General features: G+C 54.9%; 2 protein-coding genes across 2 annotated transcripts in view; one reads left to right on the top strand and one right to left on the bottom strand.

Moving 5' to 3' along the window:
- Window positions 1-18,620, bottom strand: part of RPS10 (ribosomal protein S10) — a 382,514-nt gene that overhangs the window by 305,255 nt on the left and 58,639 nt on the right. The window lies entirely within an intron of this gene.
- DEF6 (DEF6 guanine nucleotide exchange factor) lies at window positions 661-15,702 on the top strand. The gene is made up of 11 exons (XM_062594874.1): window positions 661-778; window positions 5,610-5,750; window positions 8,391-8,576; window positions 10,545-10,772; window positions 11,035-11,181; window positions 11,623-11,731; window positions 11,838-12,136; window positions 12,656-12,822; window positions 13,141-13,339; window positions 14,267-14,357; window positions 14,835-15,702. The coding sequence occupies exons 1-11, from the start codon at window positions 683-685 to the stop codon at window positions 15,044-15,046; spliced, it is 1,875 nt and encodes a 624-aa protein (XP_062450858.1). The 5' UTR covers window positions 661-682; the 3' UTR covers window positions 15,047-15,702.

Raw genomic sequence — 18,620 nt, 5'->3', positions numbered from 1 at the left:
GCTGTGACTGAGCTCAAAACAAGCAGGGCTGGAGCTTTCACGTGTGGCACGGTCTGTGCTCCTGCTGCTAGGGGAAGCTCAATTTAAATCTTGAGAAGAGGAAGCTGCTGCTTTGTGGAGGGAGGGGATTTCTCTCTGCAGAACAAGTGCTGAGGAAGCTTTTGATCTCCAGGCTGAGATTGCAAAGGATTACAAATTCTTGCCCAGTTTGTGCTTGGATTCTCACACTCATTTTCCAAGCAAGCCCTAAAGTGCCTCTCTTGCCTTCCCTTGGCCCTGGGATCTGCCTCTGCAGGTGCTCCGGGCCTGGCAGAGGCTCTTGGACGTCAGCAGACGTCAGCCCCTGTGAACCACAAGGCAAATGTGCAGGACAATGTCCCGAGTGTTTGTAGATCAAGAGCTGTGCAGCTGTGAACACCGTGCCCAGAGCTGATCCCCTGCCTGCAGCCTGCCACGGGGAGCCAGGAGCCGGAGGCAGCGCGTGCCTGGGGGACCGGCGGGCAGAGATGCGCCCGGGCCCCAAGGCGGGCAGGAGGATGGCAGAGGGCCGCGGGCCACTCCGAGGCGCGTCCAAGCAGATGGCGCTCCTGCTTCGCGCAAGCTCCGCTGTCGAGGCCGTCGGTTTCCTGAAACCGGATTCTCAACGTTGACAGAGCAGCCTCTGTCATCAGCGCCTGTAGCCATGGACCTGCGAGCAGAGCTGTTGAAATCCATCTGGTACGCCTTCACGGCCCTGGACGTGGAGAAGAGCGGCAAGGTGTCCAAATCTCAGCTCAAAGTGAGTACCGAGGGGGGCCGGCGGCACGCTGGGGGCTCGGGGCTCGGCGTGCCTCGGCTCTGCCTCGCCTCCGGGCTCGCAGGCGGGTTACGGGGGGCAGAGTGGCTCCAGTGATGCTTTGCAGCTGCTTCGCTTTCCACAGAGCAATTGGAAGAATTGCTAAATATTGAGAATAATAAGATCCTGCCATCTCCTCCACACTTAGGATTTTGTTTTAGTGAAGTTCTCTGTGTCTTAAAAAGAAAAAAAAAGAAAAAAAAAGAAGGGAAGAAGAAGTAGCAGAGAGTTAACATTCAAGTATATCTCATCAGTGGAGATCTTTGGGGAGAAATCTATTTTTCTGAGGTGTTTTTGCTCCCTAACACTTCCTTGTACCCAAGCAGCAGCCCTATCTTGGTTGTATTTTCTTGCTTGTCTGAGCACCCGCGTTTCTCCTTCCTGTTCAAGCAGTGGGTAGATAGGTAGAGGAAGACCGCTTTTAAAAATAAAACTCCGTGGCGGTCTGGCCCAGAAATACCATATTGCTTTTTAAAAAACACTGATTGCCCCTTTCCCCATCCCCTTTGGAAGCTTTGCAGCAGGCTCCCAAGTTCAGCACTTGTTAAAAATTCTCATGGCTTTTTAAAGCCTTTTGTCTGGGTCTCATCAAATCCACCAGGTTTTCTCCTCTGCTTCTACAGTAGTTACTAACCTTTTTCCTTTGAATTTTTTTTTCTGCCCTGCTTAAAAGTCACATTCTTGTTCTTACGCTGGCTCCGGGGTTGGAAATGCTGCTTGGAGCAGGGGGTTTTGATGCAGAGAAAAAACCTGAGCTAGAAACATGCAAAACACGGTGAAATGTTGCGTCAGGAGGACCTGGCAGCAGCTTCGACTTTGGGAGACGTGTTGTGAAAGAGGCGATGTAAGGAAACCTCTTTTCCTCTTTCTCGCTCTACCTTCGAGGGGTTCCCCTAGGAGAGCCCACAGGGAAGGCACTCGGCTTTGGTGAGGGGGAAGTGTTTCGTCCATAAATGAGAGTTTTTTTCTGAACAGGTCTAGAGCAGCAGGAGCTGGGCAGAGGACCTCCAGCAAGGCTGAGTTCAGCCCGCGCCGGAGATGATGGCCCCGGAGCGGTGCCGTGGTGGGGGGGAACAGCTGGGCAAATGCCCAAGCGTGTCGCTGGTGTGCGAAGGCACCTGCAGCATCGCTCTCCCTGGCAGAGCGGCCCTGCGCGGCCGCTGCGGCCGGGAGCAATCGCGTTGTGTTTGCTCAGCTCAGCTGGGATGGGACCCAGGTGCCGCTCAGTCAAGCATCTTCAGAGCCACAAAATAAGGGCTCAATTCACAATTTTTTAAGGCACTCAAAACTGTAGAAATAGCTGAAGGAATTAAAGAAAAGTAGGCCAGAGCTTAATTCTCTTTGCTAATTCCCAGAAATGGGTGCTGTGCTCTCCTGAGTTACCTCCCTGCCCCTAGGGTATGCGGGCACTTTTACCAGTTTGGCTTTGGGTCCTAAGCCCCATCCCAGGCTTGCTCTTGGCCCCAAACATGCAATCACGCTTTGAAAGCACTGGTGTTACACACACAGCATCTGTCTTGCAAGATCTTTATCACTGCTGGTGATGCGGAGGCCGCAGAGACCCTAGTTTTAACAGCAGTTTCCTAGAGAGTCTGTGCAGGAGGGGAGGTGGAGCTGCAAACCCACCTCGTGCACGGGGCCAAGGGGCACTGGGCTCCATCAGAGGTGCCGCGGAGGGAATCTCCACAGCGACGTTTTTTCCAGAGTGACATTTTAGAGCAGAAAGGAAATTTGCCCCTGGCTTTCCTCCCACGCTTTCAGCATTGAAATGGGAACGGCTGCTTGGAGGCGAGTCCGGGTCTGTGCGGGGGAGAGGCTCTTTGGCCTTACTGAGCCATGCGTGTACTGTGTTGGAAACACCAATGTGCGTTTTCTCTACGATGAGTCTCAGTTCTGGATAACTTTCCACCTGCCTCAGGGCAGGAGAGACCTCATTTCCATTGCCCCTTGGTGCAAAATTCATGAGAGGCCCAGATTTCCCCAGCCCACACAAGCCAGCACTGGGGTTTCTGCCTGTAAGTTCGATGCAGAATAAAGTCAGTCTTGCAGGCGCATTGTTTGAGCAAGTAAGGAAATAAAGCAGTCGTCGCCACGTCCTCTGGAGACTTCTCCTGGCCGGGCTGCGTGGAGAGGGCGATGCGTGGCTGTGCTCTGCTCCCTGGGCCAGGCGTGTTGCTACAAGAAGGGTCGGGAACGAGGGTGGGAGAGCTGCTGCTGGCGCAGAGCGCGTGCACCTACGGAAGCAAAGCGCAGTTGGCCCCACCAGCCAGGCGCTGGCTTTTGCTGGTAGATTCTAAGAAAGCTGACGGGAGCTGGGTGTTAAACTCCTCTGAACTCCTTTTCAGCTGGCTGCGTAAGTAAATTTAGCAGCATTTCAAAGCTTGATGGCACAGCTGTGGGAAGCTATTGGGTTCAGTAGTTTAGCTCTTTATATGTATATGCATATGCAAGTATGTACACACGAGTGTAAGTATGCATCTGCACAGGAAGGAAGGACAGTCTTGTGGTTATGTACTAGGAGTCAAGAGACCTTGGGTATTTCTGTTCCCAGGATGGGCACACACTACGCCTGGTTTTGGAGAAGCTGTCTACCTTCATGCTGCCCCATCCGCGCTTTAGAGGGAGAGCTATTTCCCATCTCCTTGGGATGTCCGTGATGCAGGGCACGGCTCCCGCTTGCCGGGTGTGCGGAGAGCCACGTGTTCACCGCAGTCGTGCCGGAGCGCTGTCCCAGGGAAGCAGGCAGGTGCCGCGGGGCTGTCTGCTCTTGCACCATCTTGGGACTTTCCCTCTTGCAGCTCTGCTCTGGTCCCGTCCTGGTCAGCAGGAGCAGTTTGGCCTCCCGAGCCTGCCGGCTATAGCAAAGCCCTGGCAGAGTGGGCAGAGGTGCTGCTGCATGGGGGTAGGGCACAAGCAGCTCTGCGTTGCAGAGCAGGGGCCAGGCCAAGGGCTGAGCGGATTAAATGAACTCCCTGGAAGCTGCCCTTAGCTCTGGCGTCTCGGCCAGGCCCTCGTCGGCAAGCCGGCTTGGTTGCGTGCCGTTTGGGATGGGGAACCCTGCTAGAACAACGCACAAACCCTTAATTTGGAGCAGTTCTGCTAGGGGTTGCTCACTCTTTTTACTTTTTTTTCCCACCCTGGCAGCTTTTGCTTGGAAACGCAGAGCCTGCGGTGCCAGGCCCGAGGCAGCGCCGGCTGCGCGTCCGGGAGGGGCCGGGCACCCCGTGCGCGCTGGCGGGGCTGCCGGCTCGGGGAAGGCTGCTCTCACCAGCCATCTCTGCAGCTCTCTGGATTTAACCAAGGTCTCGATGGACGGGGTTGGCTTCGCCACGGCCAGTTTATGAACCGTCTCGGGGGGTGGAAAGGAGGCGCCTAGCTTGGCCCGAAAGCTCCCGTGCTCATCGAACGCGGCCCAGGCTGGGGGGTCCCAGTTTGGCCAGTGCTGGGAATGGTCTGAGCGCAGCTCGGCGTGGCGGTTTGTGACCTGCGGCGGGAGGCGGAAAGGGGACGCGGCAGGTGGGACAGCGAGGCAGACAGGCAGAAAACAAAGCAAGCGGCTAAAGGGACTGCTCCGGCGCCTCCCAGGGCGGGCAGGAGGAAAGGGGCCGCCGTCCTCTGGCACCGTTACGTGCTTGGTCCCAGCTTCCTCTGCTCTGCGAGGCGCTGGGGCGAGATGCGGCTGCCCGGCCCGCGGCGAGGCTTGGCCTCGCTCCCCGGCCTTCCCCGGGGTGAAGGCTCAGGGCCGGCTGTTTCTCCAGCTTGTTCCGTCCAGGGAGGCGTCGGGCTTTGGGGATGGCACGTGAGGCTGCAGGCAGCCAAGGGCAAGGGGAAAAAGGAGCCAAGGCGGCTGGAAAAACGGCGAATTTGGGACGCAACAAGTCCCGTTCTCATGGCGGTTAACGGTGGTGGTGGTGGGGAACAGTTCGGACTACATCTCCCATGGTGCATCGCGACGGCGTGACGGCAGGGAGGCTGGCGGCTCTGCCCTATGCATCATGGGAGATGTAGTCCAGAGCCCATCCCCGAGAAACAGGGCGCCCCGGGGGTTTATCGGCCGGGCGGAGCCCCGCTGATGACGTCATCCCGGAGGACAAAAAAGTGAGCGAAAATCCGGCTGGGCAAGGAGGGTTTCGAGGTGCAGCAGGTGGTGTGGCCTGCGGTGGCCTTTCACAGGGGAAGGATGTTCCCAGACAGGTCGCGAGCCGCCCCACGAGGCCGGCCGCCTTCCCCTCCGGCCCCTCCGAAACCTTTCCTGAGCTTCTTTTACTTTGTTTTGGATTTTTTTTTTCGTTTCGATGCCTTTCAATGACACAGCCACACAAAGCAACTGCTGCTGGCTTGCAGCACGGCAGCAGATGCGGAGTACGGCGCGGTTACCTAGTTTTTCAAGCGATCCTTCAAGGCAGCTGCCGAGCAGCATGGATTGGGGCGACTCGTCACCCTCGCTAGATCAAAGCGCGTCTCGTTTGCTTTGTAATGTTTGGAACAGTCCCTTAAAAAAAAAATTAAAAAGAGAGTTCCTCATGTGCTAAGAAAGAAGAGAAATGAAAGTTGGAAAAAAAAAATCCTCAATTCTAAATGCCTTTGAGGCTGTTTCCGTCTGATTATCTAAAAATTTGTATTTAGGAATGCTCCCCGCCCTGCTGTGACCGCCCGAGGCCGAGCCCCGCGGCGACGCGGCTGCGTCAAGGGGACGCCGCGGCGGGGAGCGGGGCGCCGCGCACGCGGTTTCGCCCTCGAAAGCCCTTCTCCTCTCCTCCTCGTGCTCCGCCAGGTGCTGTCGCACAACCTGTACACGGTGCTGCGCATCCCCCACGATCCCGTGGCCCTGGAAGAGCATTTCCGAGACGACGACGACGGGCCGGTGTCCAGCCAGGGCTACATGCCCTATCTCAACAAGTACATCCTGGACAAGGTGAGCGCGCCGGGCACGCTCTGCTCCCTCGTCCCGTGGCCACCCCGGCGCCCGGTGCGGAGCCGGGACGGACGGACGGGGAGAGGGGGCGAGCGCTCAGCTGTCTGCCAAAAAGAGAGAGAGAAAAAAAAAACGTTTGCACCCGGGGCCTTTGCAAAGGCAAAGCCGCCCCTGCCGCTGCAGCGGGCTTGGGTTGCAGGCGCATCTGGGGCAGCGTTTCCTGAAGGGCTCCGAGAGAGAAATCATCACTCGGGCGGAGGAAACCTAGCGGCCTGTCCCAGCCCTTTTTTTTTTTTTTCCCCCTCCACCCCTGTTCGGATTTGAGCCGTGACCTCTCAGGCGTTTGGCAGAAAGCGGAGGAGACGGAGGAGGGTGGGGTGCTCGGGCCGGAGCGGAGGCCGGGGGCGCTGGGGGTGCCAAGGGGTGGGGAGTGGGTGGGTTTCTCTCTTTTTCCACGGCTCAAAGGCACTTTTGTTTTGCACAGCGAGGCTCTGCGGCTCGGCGCACGTTTCCTCCGGGCATGTGGGGAGAGGAAAAATGACTGACAGCTTTCTTCCACTGTGCGCTGTAAAGCAGGGGGGCCTGGCGCTGGGTGCAGTAACCCTTGCTTTGCCTGCTGCCTCCTAAAGGGCTGAGGCTGCTCGGATTGAACCGTGCCGCTCCGTCAGCCTGCGGAGCCCCGGTTTTGGTGTGTGCCAGGCAAGGGATTTTGGCGTGAGCCTCTGAGGCCAGGACGTGCCTCCGCCTTCAGCTCAGGACGTCATCTTTCTTGCTAGAGGTTGTTATTCAGCCCAAGCAGCAGCAAGTGCAAAAGGAGCTGAGATTTCTCTGGGGGAGGCTCGAGTGCCTCTCTCCATGCAGGTCCTGGCCTTGCCCCAAGGCAGCCTGGACTGCGTCAGCCCAGCGTCCAGCCTGCCCCTTACAGTGCTGGCTCCTCACGATCGTGGCGGCTTCAGGGATCTGCTCTGCAGGGAGAGGGCAGAGCCTTCCCCTGCTCCTTCTGCCTTAGGAAGGCAGTTTGGAGAGCCTGAAACCCCACTGGAGATGCAAGAAGGCCTCCCAGCGTGGGGCCGTCGGGTATTTGTGCTGTGCCCAGGGTCAGCCCTGTCTGATCCTCCTGTTGAGTGGCCCACGGTTTGCAGTTTTTCAAGTGATTCTTCCCATGATGACCTTTAAACCCCCTTCTGCTTTCACCATGGCTAATAAAATGCCAGAGGCAGTTGGAGAGGGGAAGTGGTTTTTCCTAGTAAGTGGGGCTTTTAGTTTTTCCTGGTATCTAGGATCTATAGAATCACAGAATGGTCAAGGTTGGAAGGGACCTCTGGAGACCACCTAGTCCAGCCCCCTGCTCAGGCAGGGTCACCCAGAGCATGTTGCATAGGAATGCGTCCAGGCAGGTTTGGAATATCTCCAGAGAAGGAGACTCTGCAACCTCTCTGGGCAGCCTGTTCCAGTGCTCTATCACTCTCACAATGAAGAAGTTCTTCCTTGTATTCAGGCAGAACTTCCTGTGTTTCAGTTTGTGCCTGTTGTCTCTTGTCCAGTTGCTTAGCATCACTGAAAAGAGTCTGGTCCCATCCTCTTGATACCGTCCCTTAAAGTATTTGTAGACATTGATAAGATCCCCACTCAGTCTTCTCCAGGCTAAACAGGTCCAGCCCTCGCAGCCTTTCCTCATAAGAGAGATGCTCCTGTCCTCTGATCATCTTCATAGCCCTATGCTGGACTCTGTGCAGTAGTTCCATATCTCTCTTGTACTAGGGAGCCCAGAAATGGACACCATTGCAAGGGGTTATCCCTTCCTAGGTGCAGGACACCGAAGCTGCTTCTCCAGCTCAGCCATTGCAGGCTGTGGTTGGCCTCCACTCTGCCTGCACGTGGCTTGTGTGGCTTGGTAGGACCCTCCTGGGCAAACGCTAGGACAGAGCAGCCAGACGTGGCCAAATGAGTTTGGTCCCTGCCACAGTTCACCCATGTTTCACAGAACTGAACTGACTCATCACTGAACTCACTGAAATTACACAGGAAGCCCAGCTCTGAAGGCTAGTCATATAGGTGGTCGCTTTTGGACGGGCAGCGAGGCCGAGGCGATGGAGGCTTCATTCCTGCCTCCATTGCTGCCTCTCTCTGGCACAGCTCTTCCCTTTGCAGGGCCTCGCTTCCTCTTTTTGCAAAGCCACGAAAGCCTTTGAGATGTGGACTTGGAGAGCCCACCAGAATGCTAAGTGTGCTTTGCTGTTTTCTGCTGCCTACTGGCTCTTCAACGCCGTGGCAGGGCCTGCCAAGGCTGCCTGAGAGAGGGCTGCATCATCTTTGGCCGAGTCACAAGGCAGATGTTGTGTCGCGATGCCCAGGCGCTGCAGCAATCCCGCAGCGCTTTCTCTACCAGCCACCATGCCTTAGTTGCCCGTGCAAGGGGATCTGTGCTGAACGCCTGCTAGCGTAGGGGTTCAGTGCTCAGTTCCACTCCGTAGCCATGTGCAAATCCCTTTCTGCTGTCCCACATATAAATCAGTTAGCGTTTCTGGCAGGGGCAGGAGATTTCCGATGAAAAGAGTTTTTGCCCTTCCTCCAGCGTTTCCCCTCAGAAGCTTTGTAATCATGTAGCTGTATGTTCACCATGCTGGGTCTTGGCTACAGGTGGAGGAAGGTGCTTTTGTCAAAGAAAACTTTGATGAGCTCTGCTGGACCCTGACTGCGAAGAAGAATTATAAGCCTGACCGGAATGGGAACAGCATTGTGTCTCACCAAGATGCCTTCAAGCTCTGGTGTCTCTTCAACTTCCTCTCTGAAGACAAATACCCTCTTGTCATGGTGCCAGATGAGGTAGGAACTGTCTTCTCCTCCTACCTGCCTCACTCACAGCTCCGTTCCTGGCCTCCCAGGGCTCTGTATGCTGGCAAAGCTGATTTTAGGCTGAAATGTCCCGTTATCGTTTCCTGACGTGTCTTTCCTAAGGCCGTTTCACCACATCCTGCTAGGCATGGTGCTTCTGGGTGTGACAGAAAAAGCAGCCCATGAGCAGGATGGGAGGAACAGGCACCTGCCCTGGGCACCCCCAACTATGGCCACAGCCACCGCTTGTGCCCCAGGAAAGGGGAGTGACCTGGTGGCAGCTCCTAGGATCCTTCCAAAATGCTTAAGCCTCTCAGGATAGACTCCCTGGAGGATGGAGCATGGGCTGGTGCCAGAGTGCCTTTCTGTGGCTCCCAGCTGATGCCGGCAACGAAGCTTTTTTACCAGCTGTGAAATGAATGTGCTAATTCTCAGATCCCTAACTAAGGAGCATCCACAGCTCAACTCCTTTCTCCCTGCTGTGGATGGTCTCTTGCCTGATGTCCGAGAATTACGGAGAGCATGGCGTTGGAGGGCTCTTTCTGATTTTAATGGGGGAGAAAGAGAAGACAGGGAGAAAGCTTTTAAATGTGCTGTTGCGATGGAGATGCTCCCCGTGCAATCGCTGCCAGCACAGCTGTGCGTGAGGCCAAAGGGGGGCTGTGTCTCTCAGCCATCATGAAGGCAGCAAAATCGGCTGTCCCTCTCCGTGCCCGCTGTCACCGTGTGCTCACTCCTTGCCCAGCATCCAGAGAGTTAAGGGTGAGGTGTCCAGGCCACTCCGCAAAGCCGCTCGCAGTAATCTCCAAATTCCACGCTGCATTTGGAGGGAGAGCTTTCTCATTTCTAGGGGAGCAGATTAAAACCCCATGGGAAGCTGGGCAGATCTGGGAAGGAGGGACATGCTCCAAAGCAACCTCCCTGCTCTTGCTGCACTCGCAAGGGACTGAGCTCAGCTGGGCAATCAGCTGCTATCTGCTTCTGCGCTATCTCCCCCCAAAGATCAGCAAAAAAAAAGAGAGAGAGAGAGAAAAAGAAAAGAAAAGAAGAAAAAGGAGAAAAAGAAAGAAAAGGGGGCAAAAAAGAAAAAGAAACCCAGTGTTGCGCAGATGTACAAGGGCAACCGCACTTCCTGTTCCCCGGGAGAGGTATTTCCTGTTCCCCAGACCATGACAAACTGAATCATCTTTTTGCTTACTAGGCTAGGCTTGAAAAAAAACAACCTTACATGAAAATTCTTTCCCTTCTCTGAGTTAGATGATGAGGAGGGGAAAATCCATCTGGGTGTGGGGACTTTGCTGGGTTTCACCTTCTCCCATGGCTCCCGGCAGAGTCACTCCCACCTCTTGGGTCCCAGATCTGCAGCTAGGCTGTGACAGCTGACAGCAGAACTTGAGCTGAAATATATCTTCATGACATCATGTTATTTTCAGCGATTGTAGCTCTTTTAAAGCAGATTATTTATTTATTTCCTAATGAGGTTCATCTCCTCTGTGGGGACCTTTGCCCCAGCTCCTCCCCTGCTCCTCCCCAGTGTTTTCATGGCAACAGGTTACTATATCAGAGGGAAACCAAAGTGGTACTAAGGTCACAGCAATGGTCTGAGACACCTGCGTGGTGGATCAGGTTTGGAGGATAGCAGTATTGGTCTAGTCTCCCTAACACATCCTACTTCTGAAGCGTTTCCAAAAACACCTAAACCTTGTGGTCAAAAGAAAAAAGCTTCATGAGCACTAGCCCTGTGCCAACCTCCTGAGTCTGCATGCAGCCTGCAACAGCCCAAACATTACCATCGGCCATCGCAAGGGGCGATAATTCTGTGATAAGGGGTCGTGCATCTCCAGACTGGAGGGATGTCACCCAGGGCCCTCCAAAATGCATGTCACTGCTCCAAGTCAGTGGCTGAAGGGTGGGAAGGGCTCTCACTTCTCCCTGCAGCTGAGCTCCCTGTCCCCGCAGGTGGAGTACCTGCTGAAGAAGATCTGCACAGCCATGAATGTGGAGCTGAACTCCTGCGAGCTGGATGACTACCTCTCTCAGGAGCCACAGGGGCAGGGCGGCCTCACGGTCTGGCAGTTCCTGGACATGGTGAACTCTGGGCGGTTCCTGCGAGGCATCGAGCAGGAGGCCATCAGCATGGCTGTGGAGGAGGTGTACCAGGAGGTCATCGAGGACGTGCTCAAACAGGCAAGGGGGGCCCTGTGTGCTGGGACACAGCCTGTTTCGCAAGGAGCTGGTCTCAGGTTTCCAGCTGGGTCAGAAAGGCTGTGACAGCCCCATGCAGCTGGTCCAGACGTGCTCCTGCCTCCACTAGTCCCTGCATGACAGTGGATCCTTCTCTGGGGGGGGGGGTCTATTTTTCTTCTGCCTCTACATGGACATGGTTATGATACCATCACATGACACCCCTCCTACCACCTTCGGTGATCCCTGGGTCTCTTGGATGCAGGGCTACCTCTGGAAGAAGGGCCATCTGAGGAGGAACTGGTCAGAGCGGTGGTTCACACTGAAGCCCAGTGTCCTGTCTTACTACATGAGTGAGGATCGGAAGGAGAAGAAGGGGAGCATCACATTAGACAAGCACTGCTGCGTGGAGGTAGAACCCCGCACATGGCTCGGGGGGTTGTTGGGCAGCTGGGATAATGCTTCCTGCTCAGCACCCGTGCTGCAAGACCTAGCATAGCTGAGACAGAGGCTAATGGACCCTGGGAAGGAGGACCAGAAAATACACTGCAGTGGTTTCATGTCCATGAGCATGGGAGATTGAATCCTATAACCCAAGTTGGAAAAGCTCCCTCAGGGAGCTAGAGAAAGACCAGCAGAAACAGATATTTCTCCTGCTGCAAGAAGCCCAGAGGTCACAAGTAGTGGATTATGTGGCATGAGTTTGCTAGTTTTCGGGTCTGAACACAGCAGACGTAAGAACAATTTGGGGGTGAGAGAGTGGATCTGAGGATTTATTTTGATCCTCATCCCTTGGTTGCTCCCTTTTCCCAGGCAGCCTGGGGTATTATCGTTCCCTTTCCTCTCCCCACAGGTGCTGCCTGACCGCGATGGGAAGAGGTGCATGTTCTGCGTGAAGACATCCTCCCGCACGTATGAGATGAGTGCCTCTGACACCCGGCAGCGCCAGGAGTGGACACTAGGTCCGTGCCCCCATGCTGGCTCTATGCCCCCTGCCTGGCATGACCATGCTGTGCTCGCCATGGCCGGGGAGGCAGTCTGGTTGACCGTCCTTCCTTCCCTCCCCAGCCATCCAGACAGCCATCCGGCTGCAGGCCGAGGGCAAGAAATCCCTGCACAAAGACCTCAAGCAGAAGCGGCGGGAGCAGCGGGAGCAACGGGAGCAGCGCAAGGCAGCCAAGGAGGAGGAGACGAAGCGGCTCAAGCAGCTCCAGGAAGAGAAGGAGAGGAAGCTGCAGGAACTGGAGCTGCTCAAGGAGGCCCAGCGGCAGGCAGAGCTGCTCTTGCAGGAGGAGGAGCAGCGGCGGAGGCAGCAGCACGAGCAGATGCAGAGGACACTGGAGATCCAGCTGCGGGAGGCCGAGCAGGTGAGTGCCCTGCCATGGGGGCAGCATCCCTCGTGAGATAGCCAGTCCCTTCCCTTGCTCACATTGGATTGGAAGATTTGGAGGATCAGTGTGCCTTTAGGAGCACACCCTCCTCTTGCAGTAATGCTGCTGCCACATGCATGAGATACCCAAAGAGCAGGATAGGGAGACCACTTGCTTTGGGGTCTGTGAAGCTGGGGGCAGGTGAGAAGCGAGTGCTGGCACAGTGCTGGTCAGGGAGCCCATTTCTGTCCCTGCAGCCAATGCTGCTGAGCATCTCAGCTCTCTCCAAGTGATGGGCAATGGGGCTGGCTCCCAAGGAAGCGGTGGCTCCCTGAGCAGTGGCAAGGCCTTGCTCTGGAGCTACCTCTATAGGCTCTTCGTGGTGTGGGAGACATCTGGTCCCATCCACCGAGGGGTACAGGGGCAAAAGGGCTCCATGCTGTTGCTGGGGCACTGGGCATGGTGGCAGTCAGTGCGCCCAGCCACCCACACTGACAACTGCTCTTCCTGCCACAGGCTCGTGCCTCCATGCAGGCAGAGATGGTCCTGAAGGAGGCAGAGGCAGAACGTCAGCGCAAGCGCATCATAGAGCTAGAGGAAATGCAGGGGCGTCTCCAGGAGGCCCTGCAACAGGAGGTGAAAGCGCGACAGGACGAAGAGTCTGTGAGATACGCACAAGCCAGGTAGGACCAGTGCATCCCAGCCATTCTTCGATCAGCATCAGTCCCGTGGAAATGACTGGGTGTGGGGTCACGGTAGGGCCATCAAATGCAGCCTCAGTGCAATGTGACTGCCCTCGCCTGCTCCCCAGGGCTCCAGTCTGCCCTGCTGCCATTGGGGCTGCAGACAGAGGCTGATAAGCTCACCGCAGTCCAAGCAGGCCAGCTGCCAGCATAGCCTAGAGTGCACCCAGCACTGGCAGCAACATTGTGTTTTGCAAGCACACTGGTGGGTGATGAACTGGGAGGAGGATGTAATCACTTCTTGTGCTTTCACAACAGGCTACTAGCTGAGGAAGAGGAGAAGTTGAAACAGCTGATGAAGCTGAAGGAAGAGCAAGAGGAATACATCATCAAAACTCAGATAGAGAAGCAAGTCCTCAAGCAGGAGATGGAGAACAAGAACAAGTGTCTGGAAGAGGCCCAGAAGCAGCTGGAAGAAGTGAGAGTGAACAGGCAGCGAGTGGACCAAGACGTCATGGTGAGCATTACATTAGCACCATGTTCCTTCATGCTGTGAGCCTCAGGGGTCTTCCCAGCTCTCCCTGGAGTCTTCTCCATGCTAGAGAAAACCCAGGAGCTGTGGAAATCATTCTCTGTGCCAGGCACAGAGCCTGTTCTCAGGTACCCTGGTGTAGCCAAGCTGGATTTAGAGCATTATATTAGCTGCAGCAGGGAAAGCAGCCCAGAGGTTTGTCTAGAAAGAGCAATCAGCCTCAGCAGATGCATCCCTCGCACTTGAGGGTCAGCATGCAATGCTGGCTGAGCCGTGCCTGGCTCAGCATTGAACCACATACAGCTTGCAGCTCCCAGGGAAGCAGAGAGGAGGCTGAGGTGCTTTCACCCCCCTTTCGCTGTGTTGGCAGATGTATTGTGAGAACTCTGCTGACAGGGCTGCCTGTGGGGCTGACTCTGGGGGCAGGCAGAGAGGCCACCAAGATGGCATTCCCTTGTCATGTGACTCTGAGTTTTTATAAGTCGTGTCATGCATATGCATGGGGTGATTCTGTGGCTGAAGTGAGACAAGTATGTCCTGCCCCAGGCAGACAGCACTGCTGTCTTTACAGAGGGCACCAATAACAACGCTGGGCGTATCATAGAATCAGTAAGGTTGGAAGGGACCTCTGGAGATCATCTAGTCCAACCTCCCTGCTCAGCAGGGTCACCTAGAGCATGTTAGACAGGGTTGCATCCAGGCGGGCCTTGAGTGTACAGAGGGGAGGACTTGAGCAGGAAAAAGCAAGGTAGGAGGAGATGGATTAGAAGGCCAAAGGGAGAGTGAGCTCAGTTTCCATCCTAGAGGAAGCCTCAAATCCAGGCTTATTCAGGGAAGGGAAATTCCTGCCAGTGGTCCTGGGCCCGTGGCTGTAGGGTGACTGATTCACCCCTCTTTTCTGGCTCATTCCAGGCAGCCCAGCGGAAGCTGCGACAAGCCAGCACCAACGTCAAGCACTGGAATGTCCAGATGAATCGACTGATGCATCCTATTGAGCCAGGAGGTAAGAAACTGGGCCAAGTCGTCACGCCTCCCTTCTGCCACTATTGAATGAGGTTCTGTTGGGACACACATCTCACTGCTGCTGCCAAGTCTCCTGACTATTCCTCTCTCTGGGGGGTGGTGGGAGGTGGCCAGGGGGCTGGAAGGACCCATCTGTCAGCAAGTACACTAATAACTCTGATGATGAGACCCTGTGCCCCATAGCAGAAGGATCTCAAGTGCAGTTTCCAAGTCAAATCTCAAGCAGCGTGATGTTGTTTGTCCTCACTTCATGCTGCAAACTGCTGCCACAGTTTGTGTGACCGCTGCTGTGCTCAAACCTCTCTGCCTGTACACTCACACCTCCCTAAACCTGACAATATTCCCTCCTGCCTGCAGAGTATTTGGCAAAGACTTAAAATGTTGTTGAGGCTCATGGCTGCACCGCCACTGTCTTTTCACCCTAGGAAAATAATAATCCATTTCTGTTTGTCCCCAGACAAGCGTACAAATGTGAGTGGAGGAGGCTTCGCTGGCTACCAACCCCTCCTTTCCCGGAGAGATTCTTCCCTCAAACTCAAGCAGAAAGTGGAGGATAAAGGCAGCAACCCTGCGAGGGATGAGAGCAAGGAAAATGTGAGCAATGGTGGGAACAGCAGCCTGTCGCAGCCTCCACGTGCAGACATCACGACCACAGAGCCTTCCAATTAGCCCAACAGCATGGCAAAGTCCAGGGGTAACCTGTGGGCCCAGCATGTCCCTGCGAGCCAAAACAGTCAATCTGGCCATTTCTGGAGGGAGACAAATGCTGTGTGGCATCACCTGCCCCAGAGCCCAGCACAGAGCCTATAGGCAACTACATATAAGGCATCCAGGCGGAGATACTTCAATTTTCATCAGTCAAGGGCTGCAGCCACAACTTGCCAGGAGGTTTAGAGATATGTCCAATGTGGGAAGAAGGCAATGGGGCCATTTCCTCCAGACTGCTCAGGTGTGCCCTCTGGAGACAACTCCCCACAGGCTGGACGCTGGTTTTGACTCTGCAGGCCTTGCCTAGAGAAGCCACTGGTGGCTCTGCATCACAAGGTCCAGGACTGCAATTTCCCCTCAGTTGCTATTGGCAATGCCCACTGCCTCATCTGCTGTGCTCCTGACCGTGTGAGCCCTGCGAAGATGGCATCCAGGGCAGCCTTTACAGACTGAGCAGTGCCTTCTGGCTGCCAACCTCAGAAAGACTGTGTTAGCCTGGGCCTTGTGTGCCTTCAGCCATGACCAGGAAGGCCAGGGAGTCTTTAACTAACATATGCATTCCCTTAAGGTGGTTGTTAGTCACTGGAGTCATGCAGATGTTAGCAGAAACCAACAAACAATAAAAGCTTTTAGAACTCTTGGCCTGTAGACCTCCTTCCTTGCAGGTCCATGGCCCTGCAGACACCGACTTTCCTTCTCTGCAATCCGGGGTCTTGATTCCCACTGTAGAATAGAGCCTATTAAAAGAAAACAGACACCATCGATAGAAAGAAGCCCCAGTGGATTTTGATTTGGTCCCTGGAGGGCTGAGAGGGACATAGACGCTGGTGAACTTGAACATGGATGCTGAATTCCCTCTGTGTGTCAGGGCAGGCAATGGGAAAGTGCCTGGATCCAGATAAAAACAGGATTAGAAGGAAGCTGAGCTACTCTTTACATTCCCTCAGAAGTTTAGGTACCCTTGGATGTAGGGGGTATTTGTGGCCTAGGTGAATAGATTATTTAGGCCCCAAACCTGCTCAGTGGATTTTGGCTTAAATCAGAGCCAATCCCATTGAGGTTGTGTGGGCTTTAATGTTTCTGAATAACAAATTCATAGCACTGCCTTCCCTCCAGGGGACTCAAGAACTCTGGGCGGGTCAACGCCTCCCCGCAATTAAGTGCTTGTATAGGAAGGTAACTGTTGTTTGGACTTAGTTTAGGTTCTCGCCCTTGGTCTCCAGGACTCCCTGTTTCAGGAGTCCTGTTTCAGGATCTGGTCCAAAGTCCACAGAAGGCGATAAAAAAGATTCCCAGAGGCGGCTGGATTGGCTCCATCCGATCCAGGAGCAGGTGGATGTGTCAGCTCTCTTTAGTAACATTGGCCTGCCTGTCTCCTTCAGTTAATTTGCTCCCTGAAAGACTAAGAACAAAAGCCAAGTCTTCTGGCAAAGTTCCCTGCACAAAAAGCGCCAGCATCGTGGTTATTTTGTTCAAACACCTCTGTTTAAATATAGGCCTATTCGCCTGTGACTTTGGACTCTTTATTGCACTGGGCGCAGAGCCCCCATTCGTATAAGGTCTCCTCTGAAAGCAGGCACTGGTAGCAAGCCCTACATCAGACCTAGGTTCACAATTGCTTCTGCCCATGCTGATTAACTCTGCAGTTCGTTAGGGAGATTATAATCTATTTCCTTCTTGTGTGGCTTTGAGCATTTGCTCAGAGTTCTCCTCCCCCTCCCCACCCAGTTTTTACAGTGTTCCTTTCTTAAAATGATTTTTAATTGTGCCTGGCTGTGAGAGGGGCCGTTTCTGTGGGTCTGTGTGGCTGCTCGCAGACAAAGCGGCTCTGTGTGTCCGCAAGGGCGCCTGGGCGGCCCCGCGCCCCGCTCCCACGCAGCATCGCCAACGCAACGTGAAAGCACGGGTGGCTGCACCCCTGGCAGCGACAGCTCCAGTGGGCCCCAGCCCTGCCAGCAAGGGGCTGCAGATCGCAGCCAGCAGTGGAGATCCAGCTCATCACGTCTCCTCCTCTTCTTCCCCAGTGCAATGCAGTCACTGGGGGCTGTGGAGGATTGTAAAGGACCAGGATGTGGCAGAGCAGTCCTGAGCAGCAGTGCCTGGGCCCTGTAACCCCCACACAGCCCCTACACAGACTCGAGGTCCCTGCCTGGCCCTGTGGTGAGTGATATTGCCCCATCCCAGCCGTTCTGCTTGGATAGAGGTTCCCCCACTCTGGGCATATTTTCTGGTGGAGCAAGACCCTCCAAGCTATAATGTACTAAATACTACAGTGTTTCCTTGCATTGAGGCCTGTGGGGGGGTCTTTGTATAAACCTCTGCAGCCTCCCAGGTGACCCTGGCAAAGCAGCTCATTGATCTGTGAAATCCTCAGCCAGAGGTAGAAACAGGGAGGATGCTGAATGCTGGTCTAAACTGGGGAGGAAATGGGCTGGGTGGAAATGTGCTGATGGGAGAGAGCAACCTCCTTTGTCAGTTCATTAGCTCAATCTCTTCCCTGATCAGGCGTCAGGACAGGTAACTGCCATGCCACACCTAGGCATGGAGGGAGGGGGAGCTGGGCCACCTCTGCCCATTGCCAGGCTTCGCCCCACTGCCTTGTTGCATCCCGTACACAGCCCCACGAAGACCCTGCATCACATCCCTGGAGCGCTGTCACTTTTCACTGGCTCTGGGACTGTATCAACCTTCCTTGACTGATTGCAGCATTGCTTTCGCTCTTGAGAACTGAGTTCTCATGCAGCGAAACGCTATCCCTTAATTGCTGCAGGCAAGGGCAGGCGTGGAAGCACAGAAGGCACCCGTGTCAGCACCTGCCTTTGATCAGCAGCCAAATCTGGATGTGCCTGGGTCTGTCTCATCATCCCAGTGTGTCTGATCGAAGGCTGGAGCCTTGCCTAAGTCAGCAATTGATGTGCATCGTCATTGTGTCTGGACTAAAAACACTGGCAGGAGGATGAGAAGGGAGAGCTCACTGAGGGTTTGGGAGACAGCTTGGCTCTGCTCTGGTAAGCTTCCACCATCCTGTCCCAAAGGCTGTACCCACAGGAATGTGGCTATGGAAGTGTTGCCTGTGGGGTCTCCAGTGGGAAACCTCCTGCAGCTCCTTGTAGGGCAATGTTGTGTGTGACTGTTTGTAGTCTGAATGGGCCTTGCAGGTCCTTACATGAATCTTCTGCAACACTGAGCCTGCAGCTCCACCAGCACTCCCATTTCCCTGTGCCACTGGCTCGGGGTTCCACATTTTTGGATAAGGAGGCTCGATTCTAATTGTGGTTACGTTTGCACTAACGTCATCCAAGCTCTACACTTACCCCTTGAGCAACTGCAGCGGGAACAGTCCCCGTGCCTTTCAAATGCAACATCGCCTATCTGATTACCACCGCTGTGGTTTACCCAGGGCTGTGAAGGTGTAAAATTAGCTCCATCAAAGAGCTTAAATACAGTATCAAAAAACTTCAGACACTCCAGACAGGGACTTAATCTAGCTCTGGAGGGGACAAAAAGCTGTGGTGGATGGGATTAGGCAGGAGTG

Source organism: Rhea pennata, chromosome 25, assembly GCF_028389875.1.
Source record: "Rhea pennata isolate bPtePen1 chromosome 25, bPtePen1.pri, whole genome shotgun sequence".
NCBI classification, from domain to species: domain Eukaryota; kingdom Metazoa; phylum Chordata; class Aves; order Rheiformes; family Rheidae; genus Rhea; species Rhea pennata.
The sequence above is the reverse complement of the archived record's forward strand: the minus strand, read 5'-3'. Positions and strand labels throughout refer to the sequence as shown.

What these genes read in the sequence shown, in the direction of transcription:
- DEF6 (XM_062594874.1), top strand. Translation starts at nt 683, where the DNA reads ATGGACCTGCGAGCAGAGCTGTTGAAATCCATCTGGTACGCCTTCACG. An exon ending in TCGAGGACGTGCTCAAACAG is followed by an intron (nt 10,773 to 11,034) that starts GCAAGGGGGGCC and finishes TCTTGGATGCAG; the next exon opens with GGCTACCTCTGGAAGAAGGG. An exon ending in GCATCCTATTGAGCCAGGAG is followed by an intron (nt 14,358 to 14,834) that starts GTAAGAAACTGG and finishes GTTTGTCCCCAG; the next exon opens with ACAAGCGTACAAATGTGAGT.